Raw genomic sequence first — 23,216 nt, 5'->3', positions numbered from 1 at the left:
AGTCCCTGTCACAGAATCACCTGGATGCTGTCTGTGTGTGTGGAAGGACTGGGCAGTATTTTCTTCTGTGCTGTCAGTAACAGATTTGTTTGGGTTTTACCTCTGCTCCTTCCTCTCCTGCCTCATGCTCTGACTCATCTGTTCTGCTGCTGTGCCCGAGGTGGATGAGCCTGGCAGTCAGTGAGGAGCTGGAGCAGCACAGGGATGCTGATCCTGATCCTGGGAATGCCTCCCAGGGAGGAGAGGGGGCTCCAAGCAGTAAAGCACATACAGGGGGACCAGAGCAATTAACCATGAACTCACTGCAGTCTGCTGCTGTTATTACTACTCTTTACACAAATCAAAAGTGCTGTTTGTCCTGAGGTTTCCCCCCAAGGACCTCCCTGTCCTTTCCTGATAGCTCATTGTTGTTTCCAATTTTCTTTCCACATTTTAAATCTTTAAATTCTCTTCTTGGCTTTCTTCAGTTTCTCTCTCTTGCTCCAGTTCCTTTCTTTCCTACATTTTCTGTCATTCTGTCAGCTTCAGTTCTGGGGCCTGCCTTGCCTGTCTTCCATGGTGTCTTCACTTTCTTTTTTGATTCCTGGTACTTAAAAAGCTGTCAGCAGCAGCATCCCAGCCTGTTCTCTGCAGGGAGCTGAAAGTCTGGCAGCTTCTCACTGAACTTCATGACTCCTGGATATTTCTTCTGCAGCTTGGCATTAACTAAAGGGTATTTCTTGGTTTAGATGTGACTGCTATCATATTTGTGGTGGCGAGCAGTAGCTACAACATGGTGATCCGAGAGGACAACCAGACCAATCGGCTGCAGGAGGCACTAAACCTCTTCAAGAGTATCTGGAACAACAGGTCTGTGAGAGGCTCTGCTCACTGGGATTGCTGCTCCTGTCACTACTCGTGGGGGGGAATGCCTGGGACAAAGTTCATTTTCTCCATAACAGCTCACAGAGTGCCATGGTTTGGGTTTTGCCCAAAACAATGCTGATAACACACTCATGCTGCTGAGCAGTGTGTGCAGAGCCCTCTCTGTTCCCACTCTGTCCCTGCAGTGAATCCTCAGGGCTGTTGGGAGGGGACACAGGGGGGCAGATCCAAGCTGACCAGGGGGTGATCCATGCCACATAACATCATTCTCTGCAGTAAGGGGGAAAAGAGGGGATTTTGGGAGGTTACCCAGCTTGCTGGGTATTGGTCTGCCCACAGGAGGTGGTGAGTGATTGCCTTTGCATCACTTGTTTTGTCTCCTCCTGGCTTTTACTTATCCCTCACTAATTAAACAATCATTTATATTTTATCTTGACCCCCAGATTTTTTTGCTTTCATTCTTCCTTCCCTCCTCCTCCACCTGCTGAGGAGGAAGGTGGGTGAGGAGCTGTGTGGTGCTTGGCTGCCCACCAGGGTTAACAGCTCTGTTATTCACATCTCCTGGCACAGTCTGGGCTGGTTCCTTGGTCACAGCCTCCCACCTCTAATGTTTCTAATCTCAGGTCATTGCAAAGAGCTCTGCACAGCTGCTAATTGGTGGTTGCCATATTGAGGCTGAAGTAATTAAAGTAGTGACGGAGCAGTGCTCTGGGAGGTGGAAATGCTCCCCTGGGACGGGTTTGGATTAACAGCACAAAGTGAGGAGCACCCTCAGGGTGTGCACCCTGGAATTACACCCTTGGGGTTCAGGTATAAAAGGAACCTTTCCAAATCATTCCAGTGTGTCATATGACCTTGTCCCCAGACATGTGTGACTAACTTTATTTTAAGTTTCTGTATGATCTGGGTTGTGCCTCCTCACAGTGTTTGGTTTCCATTCTGCGCAGGTGGCTACGGACCATTTCAGTAATCCTTTTCCTGAATAAACAAGATTTGCTAGCAGAGAAAGTTTTGGCAGGGAAATCTAAAATTGAAGACTACTTTCCAGAATTTGCTCGCTACACTACACCAGATGATGGTAAGATTTTTAAGCTTTGTTTGCAATTTATCATTTCCTTGTTAATCACGTTTGTGATGGTTTTGGTAGCTTCAGCTAAGACCTGAAAGCTCTTAAGATGTAATCATCAATGTCTTTTAGCCAAATTGCAATGTTGAATTTAAGGTACTAGTAATGAGAGATTCCTGCCTCTTAAACATTTAATATATTAATAATTCCATTGTGACAAAATCCTTCTTCTTTGGTGTAGATCACAGTCTGACATTTTGTCACAAATGTGTCCTCAGGACTCCCCCTAATCCTGCCTGTGGACATTTCTCTTACCTGCCAAATGCCTGGTACTGTGGCCATTCTAATATTCCCTTATTGTCCTGAAATGCTGCTGGTTTAAATAATGTCATGGTTTGTCTTGTCTCACAGTCAGTTTTGCCAAGTGGATTTCTGTCATATATGAGCAGAAACCAGAACAAGTTGAGATTTTTAGGTGCTATTACCAGAAAACACCTGTTTTAATAAGCTGCTTCTTTTATTATTAATCAGCAACACCAGAGCCTGGTGAGGATCCCAGAGTTACAAGGGCCAAGTATTTTATTAGAGACGAGTTTCTTGTAAGTATTTCCTTTCTTTGCATATTTATTCTGTGATTCTTCTAAATCCAAGCTCTTACTCACCTTCTGCTATTGCAAAGTGCTGTCATTTCTTGTATTGTTTGTATTTAACATTCACATTGCATCAACCACTGTTATATTTATGAGCTTTACTACTGTTTCTTTTGGATATTTGTTTGTACATAATTAAACAGTAAAAGAATAGGTGAGAATTAAGAAACCCTAAATAGAATAATTATTGAAGTCCTCCTGTTATTAATGTGGCCAGATTTTTATTCCATGCATTATTTCTAAAGATAGAGACTAATCAAAAGATGCCTCCTTTGTCAGATGTTGATGCTTTTTTCATATTATCTTTCCCATTACTGGTCAGCTGAAGCTATAATGGACACAGATTTTTTTTTTTTAATATTGTTACAATTATTTGTAATGGTGAGACTGACAGTCAAATTGTGGACTCATTTTAAAATGGAACAAAACAAAAAGTTGGGGGAGGCTTTCTGTAAGTGTAAAGCCGGGATAAAAGTTTTTACAGGGAGGCAAGATCCTGCTTTTTTCATGGCCAAAGGGACTAGGAGTTGTGTTGCTAAATCCACCAAAGCTGCATATAAACAATGGCATTTTCCTGAGTTCTCATTCCTCTCTGAAATTCCCCAGCTTGCAGTGACCAGCTCACCATATAATTCTGATCATTTGGAATTCCATGTTTCAGGTGAAAGCTCAGTGTGCATTTTGCCACCCAGCTGCACTCTTTGCAGGCCCAGCTCACACGTGTACCCCTCGCCTTCATTCAGCCCAGCTTTGGGGACGGGTCGGGGCTCCCCCAGTGGGTTTTATTTTTAACCCAGTGTCTCTCTCTTGCTCTGCACAGAGAATCAGCACAGCAAGTGGAGATGGAAGGCACTACTGCTACCCTCACTTCACGTGTGCCGTGGACACAGAGAACATCCGGAGGGTTTTCAATGACTGTCGGGACATTATTCAGCGCATGCACCTTCGCCAATACGAGTTGTTGTGATGGAGAGCACTTTTTTCTGTGTTTTGGACTCCTTATTCCTTATTAAAAAAAAAAGAAACACCCTTGCCCACATAGGGTGGAAGAGAACTGTTTGAATCTCCCATTGATTTGCACCCCTCAACTTTTTCTCCTTGCTGGACAATAGCAGCACTTCTAAGCTTGCTTCTGTACCCCTCGGACAGTTTGAGATGGCCCCTAACACTTAAAAGGCCATTTCCATGAGGATTCCCTAACACTGTTATTAACAAAAAAGAGAGGAAAAAACCCCAAAGCAAACCAAACAAAAACGAAATAAAACCTAATTAATTAAAAGCCCTGAATGTGGAGCACCTGAAAGAATTGGGGATGAAAAAATTAAAACGTTGAAACAAAAATTGGGGGAGAGAAAACTTTAGGTAATTTAGCACTGCTGTGGGCATAATCCTATAACCCGTGATCTCCACTTTGTATCACTCACTGCATCCGAGTAACGAAGGTGCCAAGTCACAGACCAAGTTTGAAGACAGACCCTTGAGTTTGGTTCTCTGACTGTAATGTGGCTTTGGGCGGAAATACTGACAATTCTCCAACAGACCTAGACAGTGCAAAAACCAACTGCTACCTTTCAGAAGGGTATTTTTAAATCCAGTCTTGGTGGTCTAAAGACAACCATGGACATTTATGAATTGAACTGCGTATGGCCTGTGATTGCAGAAAGAGTTAACCACACACTGTTTTCAGTTTGTCCACTGATGATCCCGTCTGCTCTAAAAATCATTATCTAGACTGTAGTCCTCACAGTCTTTCCCTTCTTTTTCTTCTTCCCTTCCCTCATTTTTTATTTTACTGCTGGATTATTATTCTTGTACAGACTGTAAAATGTATTATTTTGTACAACTTTATTGAAAATAACTTGTAGAAGATCTTTGTGCCTTGATTATGGCTGTACCTGTACAATGAGCTAAGATGTAAGTATGTTTGATTGCGCTGTACAGCTTTGTCAACCCTATCTGCAGCATTAGCTCAAGGTAGGGAAAATTTATCTGTAGTTTAGTTTTTCTGGTTTATAAAAGAAGGAAAAATACTGTTTAGTAAAAAAAAAAAAGGAAAAAAAAGGAAAAAAAAAAGAAAAAAGTACAAATTGTGCAAACTTAACCACTTTAAAAGTGAGGTCTTCAACAAGTGACCAGATGTTGCAGCATCGTGCTTTTTAATTTTTAGCTTTAATTCATTTAAATCTCTATCCAAATGCAAAACATGGCTTGTTTCTACATAAAACCAAATTTTGCTACAAATTATAAATGTTAGTCTTTGGTCATTCATAGTCCTTTTTTTGCTAAAGACAAAAAAAAGAAAAAAAAAAGAAAAAAAAAGAAAACAACCAGAACAATAACAGACACGTAGGGCATCATGCAGGTCTGGTGACCATCTCTAGACTGGGCCAAATACCCACCAACCTCGGCTTGCGCTGCGTGGGCAACGACTCCCAGAATGACAAGGTGTGCACTGCCCTTGGATTTGGCCACTGAATTCCAGTTTCAAATGACATTTTTATTTCTCTTTTAATAAAGAGATACTTTAGAACCTTTTTTTTTTGTTTTATATTAACTATATAAGTAGCTTAAAAGTGAAGATGTGTGGATTTTTTTCTTAAACTTGAATAATTTATGCAAATTATATGCTTAGAACAACATGTGGTACAGTAAAAAGAAAAAAGAGCAAAAATCACTGTAGCAATAAGAGAGCATGTAATTTTAGTAACTACTACACTGCTTTATATTTTATACCTAGGTGTTTTATGTCTCTGTGAGTGTGTTACTTTTTCATGTGTCTAAACCTACGTGTACAATTTGTACAGAGTCAGAAATTACAGCTGTAATAACACATCTAGAACAGTGTTAGCCTATATTACTCAAACACCCCTGTTCCCCCTTCATTTACACCCCTAAACTGATCTGGATCTTAACTGCAGTGACTTTAAAAGGAAAAGAAACAAAGACACCAAAATTCTTGCCTCTTTGCCTTTCACACTAGCTTCCCTCCACCCAAGAGACCGTGTTGGCTTTCTTTGTTTGGGAAGAGATCCAGTTTAAATTGAAGTGAGGGCGTGGTCAGTGATGTCTGTGCAGCTAGATTTGCTTCAGGTATCGGATGCCTTTTCAATACTAAGAACTGCAACTGTTCAGAACTGTGACTTTTCATTTGCTTTTGTGGCTAAAGTCTTAAAATGAATCACACAGTCCATTTTCACTGGAGAGCAGGGATGTGAGGGAGTTACTGTCCCATCTCAATTCAGAACTACTTCCAGAAAACACTGAATAGTTGAAAAAATCTTAGCTGCAGTTGTTACTCACCTTTCAAGAATGATCTTTCCTGTTCACAGGTTTAGACAGTTGCCACCTGAACTTTGTAGAACTGTAGAAAACATGACTGAAATCAGGCCCCTCCAATTCAGAATGTATCCAGTGCCTGTAGGTGAAGGGCTGGTGTTTCCACTAGGTAAAAATGGGACACACATAGTGGAAAGGAAATTCATTGTGAGCCTTAATTTTAGTTACAGGAGCCAAAATCTTTGTTTTAGTGCCAACCCTTATCTTTTTAAGCCTAGGAGGAGTTGGTGTGAACACCAAATTTATAAATGGAGAAAACCTGTAGTGGTGTGAGGAATGTAATCTCTTGTCTGAGAGAAACAAAGCACCTCCATTAAAAAAATTAACAAAATAAGCTTCTTCCTCTGATGAGGAGGACACATAATAACAATGAGCTATGTAAGACAGCAACAGTTTAAGAAACGTAAAGCTTTATATGAACAGATATGTTTAGGGGATGCTTTTTTTTTTCTTATTGTGAGGAAAAAGGCAATTGTTTTGAATATGGTTGAGTTGCACAAGTACGGAGCGTGTGTGTGTCTTAATGTCTCAGTATTGCCTTTGTTAGTCTCTTTATTAGTCCATGCAGTTTGGTGGCCTGGTAAATGCAAGTCTTATTTTTAACAGCTTTTTCCTTTTTTTTTTTTTTTTAAATACAAAACCATAAAGCTTTAATGCTTGCTATTTAATAAGTAACTGTGTTTTCTTCTGTCTCTAATTTAGTGGCCATAATTTGCAGTTAATTGAACCATTCCAACCTAATGCTTACCCATATTTCTTAGTTTTGTTTTATTTATTTATTTGAACTTCTTGTTTTCATGATTGAGGACTGTCACTTCTGTCTCATTCATCTGTTTGGAAACTTCTGACCTTACAGCCAAAACTTAACTCATTCTACTCAGTATTCATCGTGATGCTGAAGTGTAAGATACCTGCAAATGTAAACACTACCACTTTTATTAATAAAAGCAAATACAGTGTTTTTAGGGCACATTTGCATCACTGTAGTTGAGGTTGTGTCAGTATTTCCATTGTAAACCTATGGAGGGTTGGCACTAAACTGCCCTAAGCTGAATCTTTGCCATACAAGGCTTCTGCTCAAGCGTGATTTTGGTGGGTTGGTTTTTCAACAGTTTCCAACACAAACTCTTGTTTCTGTTTTAAGTTATACAACTGTTTTGTTGGATGGGGGTTGGTTTAAAAAGAAAACAACAAAAAAACAACAAACAAACCTGGTTCAAGATTGTTTTTGGCACTTCTGTAACTCAGAAATGGTTTTGATTTTAAAACAACCTTCGGCAAGCCAGTAACCTACAATATGGTCTGATCACTTTGGGTATTTTGTAAAAATAATAATAAATTGTAGAGATGTTGTGGTTTCAAAATCAGCTACTGTGCATTTGCAGTAACTTATTTCAACCCAAGAGCTTTTAGTAATTTGTGCATCAGAGCACACATTCAGTGTGGTGCAGCAGAGTTAACTCCTGCAGGGATAACTCCTAAAGATTTTTTTCTTTTTTAATAATCTGGAGAGATAAATCCACTGCAGACTAGAAAAGGATTCAGCTGCCTCTGAAATCATCAAAAACTGCTCTCAGAGGCTGAAACTGGAGCTCTGCAAGTTGATAGGAGCAGACTTTGATGCAAAAGCCTAGGAAGGCATCCTGGATCAGCTGTCATAGGCAGGAGTCCTGAGGGCTTTTCTTCATTTATCCGAAAGTGTTTTGATTCATGGCATCAGGGCAGGATTTAACTGAGGGTATGGCCTAACTCCAGAGGAAGGGAAGCTAACACTGCTCCACAGTGCTGCACAGAATTGATGCCTGCAGGCTAATTTCCTCCTGCCAGTAAATCTATGCACAGATCTATTCATGTTCATGGCTTCAGAACTTGAGCACCTTGTAATTCGTCGTGGTGTGTTGTTCCTGTAAATGATGGAGGATGTTTTGTATTATTTATTTTCCAATGTCAGAAGTTATGTGCCAGTAAAAACAAAAGACAAACAAAGGAGATTGACCCCAGACCTGGAGGAGAGCCCGTGACAGCTGAGTACCAGTCCAGTGCCTTAGTGACAATGCTCTTGGTGATTGGTGCTATACAAATGTCTTAAGAGTGATAAAGTTGTTCTAAGTTATAAAATTATGTGACTCATTGTGGAAGAGAGTAAATCCTCTTCTTCCCCCAACTGTACCTACTGTGCTGTGTGTATTCCTAACAATGCTGGCACTCCTAAGACCTCTTCCATGGAAGTAGATGTTAAAATTCCTACTAATTTAATAAGCAGGATCAGGGCCATAGATTGCTATCAGGGGAAATCTCACACAGGAGCAGGTCCTCATCTCTAAAATACATGTCGAGTTTGTATAACAGTAAAAATATTTATAAGCAAACATCTGTTTGCAGTCCAAAACTAAACTGTGCCCTCTTCCTCAGCTTGCTATCTCTGAAAATTCATCTGGGAAAAAAATCTTCCTGTTCTATGACAACCTTTGAAGCGTCTTTGTAAATAAAATAAGCTACAAAGGGGATTTCTGAAGCTCTGCTGATGAAAGCCTGACACTAAAAAATCCCTCTGGTGACTGACAAGACAAATTCCAAGAGTGAGCCTATTTTAATCCTGATCATACTCAGCTGGCTTCAGTCCTGTGAGTGGATGTGTGTCAGGGTAGGGAAAACTGCTTCAGAATTTTACTGTCGTGCACAGGCTGCTAAAACTTGAGCCATAAGTATGGCTTTGGAATTAATTGTTTTGATCCCTGATTCTCATTAAAAGCTCAAACTTCTTTTTATCCTGGTTACTTTCAGTGTACTGAGCTGAGAAAAATGGGTGCAGTATAAAGCACAAATCTGACCTGGAAAAGCAACATGGGAGGAGGTGGGAAGGCAAATAAGATCTCTCACTGCATTAAATGTAAAAATAATAAGGTGGAGGTTTTTGTCTGACATCTGTGTCCTATAAATTTAGCCTGGTCCCGTGGAAAACGGAATTCCCCAGGGTAACAACACCATTGATACCTCTGTAACATGGATAACTGACCAAATATGTAATAGATAATTAAAAATCCACCAAAAAACAAACTTACAGATTTTCCTAATTTTTTTTTTTTCACTTAGGAAGTCTGACTCAAAATTATTGAATGACAGAACAAAATAAAACCTTTGAACATTGTCCCAGACAGGGAGAAGGACAAATTTTTGAGGGAGAAAATGGTGACACTAGGAATTTTTGTGTAACATGCTTTCTAATGCTGGGGTACCAGCAGACAAATGTGAGCTAATTCAAAATTAAAATGTGAATTTATCTGTTCACTTTCATTTACCCAGTCATTTCATTGAATGAGTTGGCTAATTAATTATTTTAATTTACTACTACACAAGTTTGGAGAACGATAAGCCTAGGACAGAGGCAGTAATGTTGGGAATTCTCTCCGTTCTGTTGTTCTGTCATACAAACCATTGGTTTAGGCTGTGAATTTTATGTGGATTATTAATAGTGAAGTACAATGTTTCTGTCTGTAGTGTTCTGGTATTTGATGTGACTTTGGAACTGTGTCATTCTTGCAACTGGAATGCCAGTGCTGGCAGAGGGAGGAGCAGCTGTGTCAGGGTTGGGAATGGCCACATCAGAGGGGCACATTCCAGTTCTTTTTTTGCTACATTTTCAGTTTGCTGTTGGCAGGATGAGAAGGGCTCCCACAAAAAGACAAATTAGGGGTTGGGTGATAGAAGTAAATGCTGTGGAAGAACTCAGAGTATTAATGGGAAGTGTTTCAGACTGGTCTGAGGTGGAGCCATGGCGATGTGTCCTGAGGGGGGTGTGAGGGCTGGTGAACACCTCAGTAGTTTTAATCTCTGTTCTCTTACTGTTTGAAGGCACAACATCCAAAAAGAAGTTTCAAATTGTGACGGTTTTGGTGCTAACCCTGAGTTCTGTTTCTCACAGGGCAAAGCTCTGCTGGGCTGCAGGGGTTTGTCTGTGTGAGGCAGCCTGGAAGCCCAGAGCAGCCACGAGCAGCAGCTTTGGGGAACCTGTTTGTGATTTAAAACTGGGAAACTCAACAGCCAGCTGCTCTGTCCTGCAGCATCACCCAAACCCTGCTGCCTCTGGGCTCAGCTGCTTTCTCTTGTCCTCACCCCCCTCACTCTTGTAATGGTGTGGTTGATAAGAGAATAGAGCAGAAAGAAAGGTATGAGACAGCTTCAGAGTTCAAAATCCATCACCTTGGACACTGGAAAAGAGATATAGGGGGGAAATACTTGATTCCCCAGGTGAGTGACCCAGTCTGGGATCCTCATACAAATTTTCAAGGTCAGAGAATGATCTATCCCAAAAGACCAGATTTATCAAATTAAGGAGCTGGGGAAAAAAAAAAAAAGGCACTTGATGGAACTGTTAGAGCTGGGAGATAGTTAAGTGAAGGTGAGTTTAATGATCAGCGTGAAGATCAACTGGAACTTGCTTTAAAGCAAGAAAATGTTTCCACCACAGGCTCATCTTGAGAAGCATTTGGGGCGTTGGGAGGCTCAGCGTTTAAAGCAATCCTCAATATATAAAATCCATATATTTTAGGTTGACATTCGAGGGACACTAGAATGAGATCACATCAGCAACCTCCAAAGCACCTTGTTTTGTCTCAGAATATTCTTGGTTACCTGGTGAAGTGTTGTGTGTTCAATGTCTGGAATAACTGTTACCAGTACTTGAGGTACAAACAGAAATGCTTCGTCTTGAGGCTCTGCTTGAGAAGGAAGAACTCTTTAGCCAAAACTCATTAGCCTAATGATGCTGCTGTAATTTCCTACTCCATTGGAAAGTTATTACCTTAACTCTAGTTGAATGTATTGGCTGCTTTGTAAAGGGCTAACGATTACAAAAATACAAATTTATGCTAAAAGAATTTGTAGAGGGCAAGGAGCAGAGGGAATGACAGAGAATGCCAGGGTGGATATTTTTAAAAAACGTATGAATAAAAGGCAAACAGTTTTGTTGGAAGTTGGCTCTTCTGTTTGGGATTTTTCTTCTGTATTTTAGGAAGGAACCAAATGAAGTTGGATGATTTCATCAGCTGTATTACATTCAGCCCTTTAGGCAGCAAATCCTGAAATACAGTTGTTAAATAATTTGGTAAAAAATCGAGCAAATTTTGCTGTTGGAACTGAAACTTGAGCATTTGATACATTGTGTTTTTTTTGTTAAATAACAACAAAAAAAAAAAGTACAAAAAGAAAAAATAATGTAATTTTCCATGTTCCTGTACATCTGGCTCTTCTTCACACACTTTCATTTTCCAGAATGCTTTTACTGCTTCCTCAAACCATGCAGCAGAGACACCAAGGCTGACCTTCACTCTATATTTATTGGGCTCCAAATTCTCTCTCTGTCTCAAATCTCAAAATTTGCTCTCTGCCTCATCAAAATCTCATTAGATAGAAATTATCACTCAAGAATATTTTACACATAAAATGTAGTCAAATATGCATTTAGGGAAAAATTGTTGCATCAATTTGCTGCATAATAAAACCTTTCAGGGACATTCAGGTAAATCTAAGTGCTTTTAGTCATGAACATTTCACTGATACTTTGTAAAACACAAATCCATATGGGGGAATGCAGTTAAACCCAAGAGACAACCAACATTGTTTCCATGCAAAATTGCAAAGGTTTAGTTAGCAAAATCAACTTCTGGTACATTTAATATTTCATCACATTTTAAGTGATATCTTGAACTTGTTCGGTTTAATCTGATTTTACCTTTTGTTTATTGACCTGAAGTGAGGCAAGCTTGGATATTGCAATCTGCAAAGGGCTATTCAGCACGTGTCTGGCTGTTACAGATCTCTACTTTCCTTCTCAAGGGAAGCTGAAAGTAAATGCTTTGAGTATTGTTAATTCTTTATATATTAAAAAAAAAATTCTGTTACTGCAATCAAAATAAACATATAAATATATAAAGATGGAAAACTTCTAGTTTTAAGATTCAGGCACTGAAATTGTATCATAAATGTCTAATACCACCATGTCTCTTAATGGCAGTTGGTGCTGGGGGCTGTTCCCAATTTCTACTCAATTAAGCAGAAAGTTTTGTAGCATAATTACCACTGGAGTCCCACAAGTCCAGCTGTTGTCACCAGAAAAAACTGTTACCTGCTCTGAAAACACTTTACTGAGGCTAAGAGTGCTTCAGGCCATAAGCTCAGGCACAGTGAAATTCTCTGGGCTGCAGATCCCAATGTCCTGCCCAGGAGATACACAGCAAATTTTGGTTGTGGGAAGGAAGATTCTCCTACCTATATAAAAATAGTCAGGCAAAGTGTATTTAGTTGAACTTTCTGTAAAGAGCCAGATCTCTTCTAAGCCTCCTCCACAAGTCTCAGACTTGTGGTTTTCCCATTCAGTTTCATTGGAATGTTAAATTCTGGGCTCACTTTTTCTCCAATTTGAACTTTTCTGAACTTCTGTTAAGGTATTATAATGGTTACTCTGAAATCACCTCCAGAGAACTTGTCTTACACCTAACAGCTGATACAGGAGGTGCAGAGATGTTTCTTATGAGACTCAGTACTTTTTCTTTCTTGGTTTGGGATGGATTAAATTCAGGTCTGGTACTTTCTTAGGAAGCTCTGACTGGTTAATCACTCTGTCTGTTCCAAGTTCACTATTATTTCTCACATCTACGGGATGGAAATTGCCTGCTAACCAAATGGACATGAGCCAAAACCTTTTTCTCAAGGATATTTCCATTGGCTCCCAGCCTCAGCTTGTCACTTCACTCCCAGTTTGTCCCTCATAAAAAACGACCACAGGCACAGGGATGCCCTCACTGTCCCCCTTCCTGCAGTGGAAAATGTGCAAAACCTGTCCCTTGTGGCTCTGCTTCAATCCGTCTCGTTTATCCTGAAAAAGTCTTTTTTCCTTTCTGCTGGCAGAGCAAAAAGCACATTATCCCGGCTCTCCCGGCTGTGGGAGCAGTGTTCCAGGAAAAGCTGCTTCACCACTGTAGGGCAGCACAGGACAGCACAACTCTGCTCTGCTGCAGCTCAGGTGCTTCCTCTGTACTGAGCCTTGAAGTGCAGCAAATCCCTTGATTAGCACAGCAACCACATTTGAACAAGGATTTCATCTGTTGGAGATCCTCTACCTTATTTCTGAACAGGGTTCTTTTGGGCCTTTCTTACCTAGCAATGCATGGAAGACAATGTAATTTCTTTTTACTATTTTTCAGTTAGAAACTGAATGAGAATAAAGGACCTTTTAAATAATTAATCGGCAAAACTCCTGGCTGGCCTCCAAATCCCAGAACACACCCTCACCCTCCTCTTTCTCACAGTGAAACTCTTGTACAAGTGGAGAACCGGAGTGGATCTGAAGAGACACAAAGGGACTATTTCCTCACATGGTCTCACTAATGCCTCTCTCCTTGCCCGAGGCCTGATTATGTGATCAGTTTTCATTGTAGACTTGCCCCGTTCATCTAATTCCTTGTCCCTCCTTTCTTGGGGACATTCTTGACCCATTATCTTTGCTCAGCATCCCCAGAAGGTCCCAGGATGAGCACAGCCAGTGCTCTGGGGATGCAGTTTTGTGTGAGGGGACAAATCCTGTGTCACAGAACCACCCAAGACAGGGGACGTGGCTTTCACAGCCCCTCTCCTCTGCCCAGAGATGCCAACTTTCATTCTCCAAAGTTACCCCCTTTTTTTTTTTTTTTTTGGCGGGGGGGGGTGTTATTTTCCTACTTGTCAGTTTTTCTATTCTACTCTAACACCATTCCTATCAACTTGCTGTTGTTCAACATCCCCCTCATACTTCCATGGGAGGGAGGGAGGGAGAGAACTGCTGCTGTCCAGCTGCAGCCACAAAAGGAACACATCCTTTGGAGAACATTTCCTTCGGGGCAACACATCCCATGGAGAACACATCCCTTGGAGAACACACCCCTTGGAGCAAGGCGTCCCTTTCTTTCCTCTTCCCTTGCAATTCCTGTCCGATTGCTGCTGCGCTGGGAGGCTTTGCAGGGCAGTTTGGTTTTACATTTCCCCTGGTTCTTTCCCCCCTGAGGGGTGTGTGCCCGCTGCCCTCACAGCCCGCCCGCCCTGAGGGCCCCTCAGCCGCCACCATCCCGGGCGCCCGGCCCGCCCCCGCCGCCATTCCGCGGCGCTCCGCCCGTTCCGGCCGCCGGGCGGGGAGGCCGGGCCGGAGCCATGGAGGACGCCGATTACTTCGAGGGCAGCGCGGCCGAGTGGGGCAGCGAGGCGGACGGGGGCGCGGTGAGCGCTGGGGGGAGGGGGGCGAGGGGTGACCGCAGCCCCGGGCGGCTCCCGGAGCAACCCCGGGCACGGACTCTGAGCGTTCCCCTGGGTCCGGAGCATCCTCCGGGACAGTCCTGGAGTATTCCCCGGCAGGGACCCAGACCCAGACCCCGGTGGGTCCCGGAGCGCCCCCCGGGTCCCCCAGCCGCGGGCGCTCCGGGCTGAGGCGATGGCGCCGGCTGTGAGGGCAGGGGCCGGGCCCAGGGCTAAACAGGGAAAGCGGCGCTGCTTTTTGTGCGTTCTCCGTTAATAATCGCTGTTTGTCGGGTGCAGGTCGCTTGCGGTGCTGAGCCAAGGTGTGTGTGCCGCTGTGGGCAAAAAGAGCCTGGGTGTGGGAGTGTGGGGCGAGACGGGGCAGGGAGGCTGACCTGACTGTGCTTGTGAACAGCAAGATGATGAGGATGGCGAGGGAGAGGATGATGCCGAAGTCCAGCAGGAGTGCCTGAAGAAATTTTCAACGCCTGATTATATAATGGAACCGTCTATCTTTAACACGTTAAAGAGGTGAGTATGACCTGATGTGTGTTATGGTGAGGTGTCACTTCGTATGGAAATGTATGCAAATCTATTAACGGTGCTGTTGTTTTCCTTTTAAATTTAGACTTCTACTTATTTTTGGTTTTAATATGACTCAAATAGTTCTTTTGTAATCCTTTCATCAGATATTTCCAAGCAGGAGGATCTCCAGAGAACGTTATTCAGCTCCTCTCTGAAAACTACACTGCAGTGGCACAGACTGTCAATTTGCTGGCAGAGTGGCTCATTCAGACAGGTATGGTTCAAGATACAGAGTATTTTGGGTCTATATTCTGTCAGAGATGTCTGAATTTGTGGCAAATTTGATCATACACAGGAAGTGGATTGTTATAAAGTTGTCATCCTGTATGTGGCTAAATCCTTTATAATAATAGGTTTGTTCCACTTGGAGAATAATGAAGCAATATGTTGATGAAAGGCCAACAAACTGGTTATAGTTATAAAAGGTTTTATAGTTGAAACAGCTGCATAAATTGTAGCTTCTTTTTAATTTCATTGAAAGGGCAAGGGTGCTGTTATATAGACAGTATAAGCAGTGTTTTTATCCTGTAATGGAATTAATTATGTAATCGTTATTACATTACCAAATTATTGTACTCTGATTTCAGAAATGTAGAACTACTCATTGATATTTGTGTGTTATTTTGTCGAATACTATCAAAGCTGCTGATAACCAGTATTTAAAAGGATGAACTTTGTTGTGTAGCAATGTGGGTTTGTGCCCCAGCCCTGGGGATCCCTTTTTTGGTTAAGACATCCCTGCATTTTGCTGTTACACCAATAACAGTCCTGGGCATTGCTTTTTCTGTGTCTGATGAGGAGAGAAAGAGGAAGGTTGTGACCTGAGATCCTAAACAGTTCAATATTTAGGAAAAAGAAGTGGAAAATCTGTAAATCTGTATCAGTGTGGCTCAGTAGCAGAACTGATGGCTCTCCTCTCATCTTCTCTGTGCTGATAAATTTTGGAGCAGTGTCTGTTCTCACTGGAAAATGTGGGATGCTGCTGCTGTGTTCCACTGGACTGCACTGCATCTGCCAAGTGCTTTGTTCCTTCTGTGCAGGTGTTGAGCCAATGCAAGTTCAGGAGACTGTGGAGAACCACCTGAAGAGCTTACTGATCAAGCACTTTGACCCTCGGAAAGCAGATTCCATCTTTACAGAGGAAGGAGAGGTGTGCATGCAGTCCCTGTTGCTGTCCCTGCAGAGGATCCTTCATCTGTTGGAGGGGTGAAGGGAAGGGAAATTGAATCTTCAAAGCTCCTTGGCTGAGGAACAACTGGTTTCAGAAAACCAGCTCTGTCTCACTGGAGTCCTCAGAGGTTTAGAGAGCTTGGAAATTTGGAATGCATCCTCCTTTGTAATAAGGCTCTGTAGAACAACTGACAGGACTGCTGAGAGGTAAAAGCCTTGCTTTTTATGATCCCAACAACAAAACATTCTTAAACTTCTCTCTTGCTCCGTTCTTTTCAGACTCCAGCCTGGCTTGAGCAAATGATAGCACATACCACATGGAGAGACCTTTTTTACAAATTGGCAGAAGCCCATCCTGATTGTTTAATGCTTAATTTTACTGTGAAGGTACTATGCATAAATCTAATTAATAAGAATATCCATAGAGGGCTAATTGTTCTGGCATCAAATGTTAGTTGTGGTCTTGCTTGTATCTTTCATGTATTCCTGCTAATACTAATTAATAAAAGTACACCTTGGTGGGAGGACTTGTGCTAATTTCCCAGTTTAAAGTACTGTTTTTTCAATTTTTGTTGAGGTATGGGGCTTTTTCTCTTTTTTCCCTTGTTTGTTTTCCTGTGATCTCTTTGAAAATTCTGGATTTTTGGTGCAGTGGAACATCTCAGTCAGTTTCGTATGTTTCTGTGACAAGAAAAGAATGTTACAGTTTGGTGTGCTCTGCTACATTTTTTATTATTGTGCTTTATTTTTGCTACATCTTTAATAATTTCCTCTTCTGTAAACACAATATAAATGTGAATTCCAGTCAGTGTATGCAGAGGTAGAACTTAGATTCTCTGTGTTCTTCTAGATTTGGTAGGATATCAGAAATAGAAATGTAAATAACACAAGATTTCTGTGATGTTTTTATTTTTACAGCTTATATCTGATGCTGGGTATCAAGGGGAAATAACCAGTGTTTCAACAGCATGTCAGCAACTAGAAGTATTTTCCAGAGTCCTGCGTACATCCCTGGCAACAATTTTAGATGGAGGAGAAGAAAACCTTGAGAAAAATCTCCCTGAGTTTGCTGTAAGTTTGATTTTTTGGGGCTTTTTTCTCTCCTTTTTATGTGGAAAAATAAGTGTTCTGCTTTCCAGTTAGGAGGTACAGAGATCACTGTGGGATTGTAGCCAATCTTGATGTCCTACAAAACCTTATGAAGAGAAGGTATATCTGAGTTAAAACAGAAATTCATGCTTTTTGGTCATTCTGTGACCAAGAATTCTTTGGGTTGCCTATGTGACATTTCTTATATTTATTAAATGGTTTGTAAAAAGGTGGTGGTAGAACTGTTGTCTTTCACACGTACTGCAAGATCTAAAGATCAGTATTGTCAGTCCCCTGATCTGTAAACCTCTATCAGTGTAATTATCTTATCTGATAAGATAATTCTCTTATCATCCACATCAGTGTGAAAGTTGCCATCTGAATCAACCCAGCATTTCAGTGTCACGAAACAGCACAATGATTTTCAGCTGGCTTTGAACTTCTCTTAGTATTTAAATACTGCAGAGAAAGTACTGAGAATAAGTAGAGTAGATTTTCCTCTCAGTTTTGGAATTTGAGAAATCAAGTTCTCAATTCAGAAATTTCTCCTTGTGTGGTGTCAGTGCTTTTCTGTATTTTCCTCTTGGCTTTTGGGGTTTGGGCTTTGTTGTTTAGTTCTTTGTGCTTTGTTTTTTTTTTCCTTTGCAGTCTTGCTGTTTGTTTGTTTTCCCCCCTTTTGCTCTCACGCCCATGTAATCACAGAAGGACACTGGGATGTTTCCTTGCTGTCTGCTGAGGTTTGTGCTGTGCTTCCACAGAAGATGGTGTGCCATGGAGAACACACGTACCTCTTTGCTCAGTCCATGATGTCCATCCTGGCCCAGGAGGAGCAGGGCGGCTCGGCCGTGCGCCGCATCGCTCAGGAGGTTCAGCGCTACGCCCACGAGAAGTGAGTGCCAGCCGTGGCTCCAGGGGGGTTCAGCACAGCCTGGGAACTCTGCTGCCTTCTGCTCCTCCTTCATCACCTCTCACCAGCAAAAAACCTTTAGCTGCTACAGAGCAGTTCTTGTAGCGGGGCTTGAAGCTGTGGGACAGCAGAAAAGTTCAGTGTCTGTACTGGAGAGGCCTGAAACTGGAAAAGCAAAGACCTGGTGTTTCTGTCTATTAAGAAATATATTTTTATTTTTCTGTTAACATTTTGGAAATAAACAAGGCAAACACAGGCCTATTTCTGTAATTACCCTAAGGCATTACATCCCATAGGATATGCCCTGTTGACTCAGTGAGACTTCATCTGAAATGTGTGAATTAAGGAAATAAATGACTGTGTGTGTTTGCTCTTCCTGCAGAGGCCACGATGCCAGCCAGATCACCTTGGCACTGGGCACTGCAGCCTCCTACCCCCGAGCTTGCCAGGCTCTGGGGGCAATGCTGTCCAAAGGAGCTCTGAACCCAGCAGATATCACTGTCCTCTTCAAAATGTTTACAAGCATGGACCCACCTCCAGTAGAACTGGTCAGTATTCACCTGTTTGTAACCTCTGAAACTTTCTCTGAAACCTCTGAAACTGAGAAGCACTCAGAAATGGGGTGGCTTGTGCTATGTATTGTATGGACACAAAAATTAAATTAGCACTCACTTGTCCCTCTATAATTTTAAATAATGACTAAAAGTGAAGTTGCTACTTGCATTCTGGTTTTTATTAACTCATGGTACTTCTGTTGAGCTTTTTTAATAATTCCAAGTTTTTACTTATAACTAAATTAAAGAACATTTCCATAGGAAATAAAGATGCAAGGAATTAATGTTTTTAAACAAACAAAAAAAAATCAGGAAAAAAAAAATCCTGCCCTCTTTATCAGTTTGTTATAAGCAGGCCTAAATTATACATTTCACATTTCTCACTGCATTGTTCTAACATGGGTTTTGGTAAGAAAAGGCAAGACTTTGATACTTTAGAAATATGGTCTGTAACTGATTCCTTTTTTTTTCCTTTTTTTTCTTTCAAAAGTCTATGTCTCTTCAGAAAACTGTTTAATGTACTCTTAAAGGAAAATGTGTTTATCTTGTTCTATGCAATGTATACCAAATGCAAAACTCCATTCTTAGTCACCTCTCATGATTCTCAGGCTCTGATAAAATGTTTTTTTCTCTTCACAGATTCGAGTGCCTGCATTTCTGGACCTCTTCATGCAGTCCTTGTTTAAACCAGGTGCTAAGATCAACCAGGATCACAAACATAAATATATCCACATACTGGCATATGCAGCTAGTGTGGTAGAGATGTGGAAAAAGGTAGTGTTTGCTTCTGTGAATAATATTCTTTTTTACCTGCAGCAGCCTGCTTGTGCTGAAGAAAATGTTTGGTTGTGAAGTCACTCAGTTTAAAATAATACAGTCAGCTTAGCTTACTTATTTTAATATGAAATGCTTCTGCCTTCAGCTGAGGTGATTAAAAAGTGTAGATCCTGATGATCAAACAAAAGTCTGAGTGAGTCTGAATTTTGAGACACAGGTTGCAATCCTAGGCTTATTGCAGGTCAAGCTCCTTTCCTTAAATAACCAAAGACATCTGCAACTTTTGCATTCCAACTTTGCAATAATTTTGCAGAACAAGAGAGTCAGCATCAACAAGGATGAACTCAAGTCGACCTCAAAAGCCATTGAGACTGTTCACAATCTGTGTTGCAATGAGAACAAAGGGGCATCAGAGCTGGTTGCAGAACTGAGCACTCTCTATCAGTGCATCAGGTGAGCAGAGAGGCTGGCAGTCTCTCATGACTCATAAATCTTGTCTTTCACACACAACTTGTCCTCCTTGGGTGGCAGAACATTCTTTTCTATGCTACTGGAAAATGATGGCAGATGACTTTATTATTTTCCTAATCAAACTTCCATTTATTTTCCATGCTGCTGTGCTGAAGTGGTGTCTCCCTGCAGGTTCCCAGTGGTGGCCATGGGTGTGTTGAAGTGGGTGGATTGGACAGTGTCAGAGCCACGGTACTTCCAGCTGCAGACTGATCACACCCCAGTTCACCTGGCACTGCTGGATGAGGTAAGAGTGTCTGGAAACTGTGCTGGAGAGCAAGAACACTTCTGGCTCTTGTGTAACACTGAGTGCCTGTCATTTGCAGTAAGGCAGTAAATATGCAGAGGTTAATCTATTCAGAGTAAATTGTCTGGTTTTGTCAGCTCAGCATTATTTATGCCAGGAAAACTTGGGCATCATAGAAATGATGGAATGCTTTTCTAAATGAATTTCTGTCTGGCACTGAACATCAATGCAGACTTGTCAGGTGCATTGTGTTTTAATTTGCAGTTCTGAGGATCTCACTCTGCTGTGTTTTTTGCAGATCAGTACATGCCATCAGCTGCTTCATCCCCAAGTTCTGCAACTTCTTGTGAAGCTCTTCGAAACAGAACATTCTCAGCTGGATGTGATGGAGCAGGTGATACTCAGAGGATTCATTTTTTTTTGTTACTTGACATCAGTCACTCTTACCCAATTCATCAGCTTTTCCTCTCCCAGCAGGGTTAATGTAGAAGTGGTTAAAATGTAGCACAGCAGATATTGAATGTATAAAAATTGCACACTCTGAGGGCAGGTTCTGAAGTGTTGGCTCTTCCCTCCCTTCCCCCTCAGCTGGAGCTGAAGAAGACTCTCCTGGACAGGATGGTTCACTCCCTGAGCCGAGGCTACGTCCTGCCCGTGGTCAGCTACATCCGCAAGTGCCTGGAGAAGCTGGACACCGACATCTCGCTCATCAGATACTTTGTGACAGAGGTCAGCAGCAAAAGCTCTTTACTGAAGTCTAGAGATCAAGTTTCAAATCAGCTCCATGAGTTTTGGCTATTCAGAAATACTTCAGGTTCAGGTCAGAGTCTGAGCACTGTCTGTGTTCACCAGGATGTGATTTGGTCCTGCTGCTCCTGACTCCTGGGAGTAACAAAGTACTCATAGAGCACCCTGAGAGTACATAACTAATTACTTGCACTTGAGACCTCTTGCTCTCCATCCAACAACCTGTATGCTTCCAGGACTGGTGTATGAATTAAATGTTGTCCCTCCTCCCCCTCTAAGTGCAAGAATAATCAGGTTTTGTCTGCTGTTTCAGGTGCTTGATGTGATTGCTCCCCCATATACCTCAGACTTTGTACAGCTTTTTCTTCCAATCTTGGAGAATGAAAGTATTGCAGGCACTATAAAAACAGAAGGTGAACATGATCCTGTCACAGAGTTCATAGGTAAGTCATGTTTATTCCTTGCATACCTGCTTCTATTTGTGGCTGTTACTACTTGCAAATAACGTTTAGGAGGAAGATTGCTAAATGTAGGAATGCCTGCCAGCTATTTTCACAGACAACTTCCCTTTTAGGGGCCTGTGTTTAGCAATTTTCCTGTGATCAAGAATCTGTGGGTAGTAGTGGGGAAAGTGAAGATAAATACTGCTTTTTGGGAGTAGCACTGCAGCAAGGAAAGGAAGGAAGTTTGTCTGTCAGAATATTATACTCCATCCTAAACCAAAACATCTGCCAGACCCTAAAAGCCTAATTATTTACATATTGCAGAAATCCATATGCAAATATATAAATCAGAATCATTGTAATGTACTGAACAGTGTCTTTTTTTTTCCTCTCCTTTTAAGCTCATTGCAAATCTAACTTTATTATGATGAACTAAGCAGTGGAAAACATCAAGAATGCAGCCAGAGCTCATGGTCACTGCTTTGCCATGCTCTCCACCAGTGAGGTTCTACAAATGGGCAAAAAAAACCCCCAGAAAAACCAACAAATCTAAAAGAAGGAGGAGAAGGCTGAAGGGTATCTGAGTGACTTGCATGGTGACCTTGAAATTCTTAACCAGAGGAGTGTTTGTGTGTCATATCAGAGAACTGTTAATGTCATTGGGAAAATGGAATGATGCCAAAGGTCTTTCTGTTCTTACACAAATCAGTATAAATCTATGTTCTGAAGATGGATAGCAAGAAAGAAAGAACATTATTTCTTTGTAATAAACAAAATATGAAGAACAGGTAAGGTAATTCCTACTAAAACCACTTTGCAGATAATTGTCTGAATAGGTCTTGAATGCTCTAGGCTTTGATGTTGCAAGTTGTAAAAAATAGGAATTTGTGGGACTTGCTCTGTGCCTACAGCACAGAAGCCCTAACGTCTGTCCTCCCCTTTGCATTATATTAGAATGCTAAATATCCTACATGAAAACAAAAATGTGTTTTGTGTAACACAAGAGGAGCTGCAATAGCCAAGGTTAGTTTTGTATTGAGAGAGGAATTCTATGTGAGCGTGTTACCTTTCAGAATCTATTTTTTGCTAAATAGATGCATCAGATGTTACTGGTAAGTTTCATTACCGTGTCATTACTGTCCCAAACTATGAAATGTGTGCCGAAATGTCATTATTGCTTGCTGTGGCTTTGTTTTTATACTGATCTCTACTTTGTCCTGGCTGATGCCAAACTGTGGGAGAACACCCAACAATGTAACTTACCTTTAAATAAAGGTGTTTGTTCTTTTCCAGAGAAGTCTTTCAGTTTCGTTAAGATGACTCATTCTCTCTTTTCATTGGTCTGGATTCCTCTTTACACCCCTCACTTTTTAAACAAACAGTCATTTTCTTGAACAAGCACATTTCGCTTCACTAAGCACATCTGTTTTCCTTTCTAAAAGACACTGAAACCCTTAAGTCCAGGTGGATGTAAATTTAAAAAGCAAATCACCTGAAAAAGGCAAAAGTTGCTTCTGTAGAGGATGTTCTGAACTTCCTTTCTTATCTTTGAATAGATTTACTATTATTCCAGCTAACTCCCACTATTTAAAATTTGCCTGAGACCTAGTTTTTGTAATTTAAGTAAATTGTAGAATTAACAGCAGAAATTATTCATCCTATAGAGAATTAATGTAGGATACAGCCCTGTACAAGCTCTTGGTGATAATCTAGAGCAGTTTGCTCTGTGTCCATGCAGCTTTGCCAGCAGTTTAAACAAGGTTTATTTTTACTTCCCTGTGTTCTGCTTGGTATCACTTCCTCTAACCAGTTCCTCTGTAGATGATTTTTTAACTTCTAAATCCTTTGATCAGTGCTGTCACACAATCCTGTTCATACCCAGTTTTTTGAACCAGCATTGTTGCTGTATAAAATTGTCCATCAGGCCTTTCACAAGAAAAAGACCAGAGAAAGCAGCACCATCCAGGTGGAGACAACCACACACCTCTGTTAATAAGCTCTTACAATAA

General features: G+C 41.4%; 2 protein-coding genes across 8 annotated transcripts in view; both read left to right on the top strand.

The window, feature by feature from the left end:
- GNAS (GNAS complex locus) overlaps window positions 1–7,283 on the top strand; it is a 128,280-nt gene extending 120,997 nt beyond the window's left edge. For all 5 annotated transcript variants that reach the window (XM_064391099.1, XM_064391100.1, XM_064391103.1 and 2 more), the window contains exons 9-12: window positions 729–849; window positions 1,812–1,942; window positions 2,462–2,529; window positions 3,401–7,283. In XM_064391099.1, the coding sequence (XP_064247169.1) occupies window positions 729–849; window positions 1,812–1,942; window positions 2,462–2,529; window positions 3,401–3,547 (467 nt within the window). In that variant the 3' untranslated portion in view covers window positions 3,548–7,283. The remainder of the gene's footprint in view (window positions 1–728; window positions 850–1,811; window positions 1,943–2,461; window positions 2,530–3,400) is intronic.
- Window positions 7,284–14,008: 6,725 nt separating this feature from the next.
- On the top strand, window positions 14,009–22,504 carry NELFCD (negative elongation factor complex member C/D). Of its 3 annotated transcripts, none has more exons than XM_064391094.1 (15): window positions 14,009–14,163; window positions 14,594–14,709; window positions 14,868–14,977; window positions 15,804–15,913; window positions 16,213–16,320; window positions 16,852–17,004; window positions 17,781–17,911; window positions 18,312–18,477; window positions 19,123–19,257; window positions 19,574–19,713; window positions 19,903–20,017; window positions 20,316–20,411; window positions 20,606–20,746; window positions 21,078–21,207; window positions 21,609–22,504. In XM_064391094.1, exons 1-15 carry the CDS (start codon window positions 14,098–14,100, stop codon window positions 21,641–21,643), a joined length of 1,752 nt encoding a protein of 583 aa, XP_064247164.1. In that variant the 5' UTR covers window positions 14,009–14,097; the 3' UTR covers window positions 21,644–22,504. The 3 variants fall into 3 exon arrangements, with proteins under 3 accessions (XP_064247164.1, XP_064247163.1, XP_064247166.1); XM_064391096.1 differs by lacking the exon at window positions 14,009–14,163 and adding an exon at window positions 14,328–14,501; XM_064391093.1 differs by lacking the exon at window positions 21,609–22,504 and having other exon boundaries at window positions 21,078–21,526.
- Window positions 22,505–23,216: the final 712 nt, after the last annotated feature.

This window comes from Passer domesticus, chromosome 16 (genome assembly GCF_036417665.1).
Source record: "Passer domesticus isolate bPasDom1 chromosome 16, bPasDom1.hap1, whole genome shotgun sequence".
Classification (NCBI taxonomy): Eukaryota; Metazoa; Chordata; class Aves; order Passeriformes; family Passeridae; genus Passer; species Passer domesticus.
This window is presented reverse-complemented; position numbering and strand designations above follow the sequence as displayed.

Excerpts from the sequence above, each read along its gene's own strand:
- NELFCD (XM_064391093.1), top strand. The coding sequence starts at position 14,098 with ATGGAGGACGCCGATTACTTCGAGGGCAGCGCGGCCGAGTGGGGCAGC. Across the intron at positions 16,321-16,851 it reads TGCTTAATTTTACTGTGAAG|CTTATATCTGATGCTGGGTA; the intron begins GTACTATGCATA and ends TTATTTTTACAG. Across the intron at positions 17,005-17,780 it reads AAAATCTCCCTGAGTTTGCT|AAGATGGTGTGCCATGGAGA; the intron begins GTAAGTTTGATT and ends GTGCTTCCACAG.